The sequence below is a fragment of the Pygoscelis adeliae genome, unplaced genomic scaffold (assembly GCF_000699105.1).
Source record: "Pygoscelis adeliae isolate BGI_AS28 unplaced genomic scaffold, ASM69910v1 Scaffold43, whole genome shotgun sequence".
Lineage (NCBI taxonomy): Eukaryota > Metazoa > Chordata > Aves > Sphenisciformes > Spheniscidae > Pygoscelis > Pygoscelis adeliae.
In genome coordinates this window covers 499,945-505,165 of record NW_008824538.1, presented here as the reverse complement: position 1 = coordinate 505,165, position 5,221 = coordinate 499,945, and the positions used below count along the sequence as shown (strand labels likewise).

The following is a 5,221-nucleotide window of genomic DNA, read 5'->3' as shown; positions in this document are numbered from 1 at the left end:
TTAGAGACACGGGTGACCCCCCCCGCCATCGCCTGCAGGGCGCACAGACCACCAGCAGCATGGGGCCCTTTGGTGCGGAGAAGCAGCACCATGCACAGAAGGGCATGCCTGCTGCTGGGCAAAACCCTCCGGATCAACCAACATGCCCACGCCGTCATAGTAAAACATTTATTTGTTCAGGTGATATAAGCTACCATGTTTACAGTTTGTGGACTCACCACTGGCGACATTTAACATGACTTGGGACTGCAGCTGTTGCCACCAGATTTTTCATCATAATTTTTAGTTTTATAAAAACCTTGGACACCAGAAAAAAAGGTATTTAGACTTAATGTGGCAGATGGGAGATGGGCAATCTGTGAACAGGGGAAGAAAGTTTATCCGACGCAGCCAACCTCGACAGGCTCTTGGCTTCGGCTGCAGCTTCAAGTAAAGGTTTCGGCGGGGTGAGAGTGGTGCAACACATTAATCTTCGGTGAGTTGGAATCGTATTGTTTTCTGCCGAGTAAGAACGTCAGCAGCAACGTTTTCGGGAAGCGGAGGCGGGCAGGCGTCCTGCAGATCAGCCCCGGCTTCTGTGCAAAGAGACAAAACAGAAACAGTGAGGGGACAAGGAGCAGGATCCGGCTCTTCCCCACAGCCAAAGCCGACCTGCCATGGGGCAGGCGGCGCTGGGAGGTGCTCAGCAGGGCCAGCCCGAGCACGGCACCGTACCGACAGCCCTGGGAGCTGCCCACGGAGCCGCCCTGGGCAGGGAGCAGGGAGCAGAGCCTGCCTTTGGCCCCGGCACCCTGCCGGCTTGGGTGCCGCCAGCACCGCAGGGGCTGGGGCGCGGCAGGCAGAGCGTGGTGGCTAACGGGAAAAAGGGTTAATGGCTCCTGGCATCCCCAGCCTGGGGCTCAGCAAGCCACAGCCAGCCAGCTTCGGCCCCAGCTGGAAGTGCTGGCACAGCAGTGCTTCTGCTAAAGGGAAGATCAAACTAACAAAAAAACCTCCCAAAAACCCAAAACGGAACCAGTAAAGCTCATTGTTCCAGAATCAGAGAATTTTCCAGTTTCTAGGTTTGCTTCTGCCCTCACTGAGGCCACACCTTTTTCCATGGCAAGGATTGCAACTCTTTGCACAGTTTCAGAAGTTTGCACAGAACTGAAAAGACCAGAACGGAGCAGTGGATAGGCACGAGTCCAGCACTTGCCTTCATGAGATTTACATGCAAGAGAAAAAGTCACTTTAGACAGAATGTGCAGATGTTTATTTGTCCTGACCTGAGCTCCCACATCATTTGCACCAAAGGGATCCATGGCATAGCAGACAGCCCATGGAGCAGCTATTTTTCACCAGGAGGAGCACTGCCTTGCCTGCGGTCCCACCGTGCCCAGCCTCTCTCCCTGCCACCCCAGCACGGCTTCACTTACCTTAGGGAATGCAAAGCTGTAGTTGCAGTATGTAAATACAAATGAGACACCATGCTTTAAATTCATCCTTGGTTTGCTGCAGGTTACAGCTCCCAGCTGCCTACAGACTTGCCGCGTGAAGCCAAGGCTCAGGTCTGCCGGTCCTGCGTGCCCACACCGTGGGCAGGCTGGTGCTGCCCTCCGCCAACCCCCTCCAAGGGCCTCCCGTGGAAACCAAGGGGACTGGGGCCACAACCCTTACTGGTTTTCCTCATTTCCCTCTCCCAGTGGAAATTTCCCCTGCAGAAGAGATTGCATGGCTTGCACACAAAACACGGCGGGCTCCTCTAGAGAAGCAATCTGGCCCTCACACGTAAAACTGGCAGTCCAGAAGGAAAACCAGCTTGGCACCAAGCTAGGCACACCAACGTGGTCTCAACTTCCAGATTTATGACAGGAATGCTTTCTAAAGTGCAGCACTTGAAACGACCTGAGGTGACACAGCTTGTTCCAGCACACCAAAAACAGGAGCTTATTCTGTTCATTTTCATACAGACAAAGTTTCCGACGTGGGGTCTCTCTGCAGCCAGCCATGTGCCACGCTTGCTTTTTTCCCTTTTTAGTTTCCTTCCTTCCAAGCTAAGCTTCCTTCTTGCTACAGCAGCAGCCTTCACGCCCAGCTCTTGCGAATAAATCAATTACATTAAAAGTCTACAGTCAGCAAGACCAGTATGATTTGCCTTCTGTTGGTCTTGTGTTACTGATGCCAGGGTGTAGGTGCTTTAACCCGTAACACTTCAGCCCCACTAACCTGCACACTTTTGTTTCGTGGACTGTTGTGAAAGCAAGACCACAGCCACATTCAAACAGTAAAAGTCAGTATAGGGCACATGTATTCTTATTTACAGAGTTGATCTCATCTGACATTCAACGCCTAATGCAATGTACCTACCCTCAGCCTGCACAGAAGGAAAGACAACGCTGCTGCCCGTGCAGGGTGGGCTGGCGCGAGCTGGACCCCTCGGTGGGTGCCTGATGCCCAGAGGGACAATTCAGCTCTGAGGGCAACAACGGCAGAGGGGGCATGTGGCACTACAGAACGACTTGCAGAAGGAATCGGCACTTTGCCGCCTGGAAGCCCCACCTGGGCAGAGGTGCTGTGATGGGTTACTTACCCAGCACGGGCCGGATCCGGCAGCACAGGCTCTGGCACCAGGTCCAGACACCCTGACACGCAGCAAGGCATGCAGAAACACATTTGCAAAAGGAAAATACGGGATACGTGTTTTCTCTAAGCAGGACCCTATTGACTTTGCCATGGTTTGCTTCTTTTAAACCAGAACTTCGACCAACATTAAGATTACTTACTAAGTTACCAGGGGAAAGGCACTGTGTGATTTTGTGGCTGTTGTTATTGCTGCTTTAAGAGAGCAATAGCACACCCCTTGTTGCAAGCAGCACCCTAGAACAGGACAGTAAATGTTCTTGAGCTATTGCAATGCTGACAGATGTTGTCACTCTGTGAGCAGTACCTCCAAGACTCCAGTTCCTCTTAATTAATAGGAAGCGAAGCAATAGTAAGTAACAGCAGCTGTGACCATTACTTCTTCTGGTTGAATCAATTACTGGGGGAAGAAACGCACTCCCTCTCCGTGCAGGGTGCCCGCTGTGGCTCTGGGTGCGGTTTCACAGAGGCACAGGAAGGGCTACGCTGTGCCTTCTCAAGGGCATGTGCGCAGCGAGTGCCAGCGGCGGCAGGACTGTCGGCCGTCACAGCTTGGTGTCTCTCCACCAGCCTGGGATGCTCAATGCCAGGCAGCTGCTTGGCTCAGCGACTGCACTCAGGTGCCTAAGGAGTTACTACGAGACGCTTTGTGCAGTCCCGAAGCATTGACCAGCGGGGCTTTCATGGTCCCCAGGAGGCAGGAGCATCCCTGTGCTGCTGGCAGCAAGCCTTGAGCCTCCAGCAGCTTTGCAGCTGGCAGGGACAAGCCAACCTCGTGGTGGCACCTCGGCAGGACCCCCTTGGGCAGGCAGCGTGACCTGGCAGCAGCCACCCCGTGGCGGTGCAGGCACCGGGGGCTGCTGGGCCCTTCCCAGCTGGAGCAGTGTGTGCCGGCGGCCGTGCCCCTCTCGCAGGCACAGGGCCATCACTTTCCAGTTCACTGTTCGTTATTGCAGGGCTGCCCCGGTGCATCGGGTGGGGTGGGCTGTCAAACACACAGGAACACACTGGCAGAAATAAAGCCACATTGGCACCCAGGGCGGAGCAGTACCATATATTCACTGTAAAAAACGTGCCCGGAACACAAGCAGCAAGGCAGCACAGAAAACAACTAACACAACAAACTTTTCACCCAACAAAGCCGTGCTTCCCCATCCCAATATTGTTTGTACCAGCTCTCTTTAACACAACGCGTATACGCTGGGAAAAGGATTAGAAAAAGGTGTAAGAGGAAGCATGTGCCAGCAATTTTAATAAGAGTAAACAAATTTCTGAAGTAGTTTCTCCTCCTCTGGTGCTTGTGAAAAAAGACACCATCTCATGGCTAAAACCTCAGTTAATCTATTTTCTAGAAGCATCACGGGAGCAGACCTGCAGGCTGGGCGATGCCCCGAGGGGCAGGTTTGCACCTGCTGGTTCAGGTGTCTGCAAACCCGTCTGCAGCCTGGGGTGAAGCCAGGACTGCAGCACTAGGCCAGCCGCAGACATATTGCACCCCCCGTTCCCCCAACACCCCCAGGACTGCCCTACCTGTCAGCTCCCATCACCTACAACGGGGAACACTCTGCTTGGGTTTATTGAACTCATATTCTCATTTCTGAAGCATTAGAAAACGTTGCAGTACTGCACTCTGAACAAAGACGTACCAGTTATTCTGATCAAGGAGTATTGCAGCACTTTCTGCCTCAAACTGTTGGCAGCCTCTGGTTTTGCAGAACAGAAAGGACAGAGAATTTCCTCCTTCATAAGGCTTTCCACACTTTGAATCAAGCCTGAATGAAATTAACTGTCCTGCTGCAGTTACTCCAGTGGAAATGGCAGATTTCATGCCCAGTGCATTCCCAAGGGATGCTCCTCTCTGTCGAAGAGAGAAAGCTGCACAAGACGAACCCTCGGCTATCCAGGTCTAACTGTTCCTACACTACTAGCAGAGAATTAAATCAAATGCAGGGGCATATGGTCCTTCTAAGCTGCTTATACAGATGCACTGTGGACAGAACACTCAGCTTCAGTGTTCAGAAAATGATTCCTTTGAGTAAAAAATTAAAAATATAAAAATAAGACTCCCTAAATCCCCAAAAGCTATTAATATTTTAGCACTTTCACAAAACATTAGACACATTTACGTCCAATTTTAGACAACATATAAAGCATTTTCATTTGAAGTTTTTAAAATGCATGATTGAAACAAATACCTCAGCAGAAAACCTTTAAAACTATCTCCATGCCCAAGCGCAAAGTGAAGGTGCTGTCTGTGGAGAGCAGCTTCTTGCTGGGGCACAGAAGCACTCGTTTTTCCTGTACTTGACAATGCCTTCGTTGTCAGACTACCAGAACTTGGACAAATACATCACTGCCTTTGACGGTGCAGTATTTTAATAGCTAGTTTCTGCGCATGCAGCCCCTCGAGAAGAACGTGGACTTCCAGAGAAATCTAAGGAGGGATTTTTTAATTTTTTTTTTAACTTTTCTGGTAGGAAGCGGGTATTCTAATTTTGAGGCTTTATTTCCTTTTTGGTGTCTGCATTTCCCAAGGGAAGAAAAAGGGCTTTCTAAAAAAGAAACAGCCTCTTCTTTTTATGTCCTTCACACCACCCCCACC

The 5,221-nt window shown here is 51.1% G+C and overlaps 1 protein-coding gene across 1 annotated transcript in view; it reads right to left on the bottom strand.

Annotated features, from left to right (window-relative positions):
• Positions 1 to 157: 157 nt before the first annotated feature.
• Positions 158 to 5,221, bottom strand: part of LRFN5 (leucine rich repeat and fibronectin type III domain containing 5) — a 15,253-nt gene continuing 10,189 nt past the window's right edge. Inside the window, exon 4 of the mRNA XM_009321622.1 lies at positions 158 to 575. Coding sequence (XP_009319897.1) covers positions 466 to 575 — 110 coding nt within the window. The 3' untranslated portion in view covers positions 158 to 465. The remainder of the gene's footprint in view (positions 576 to 5,221) is intronic.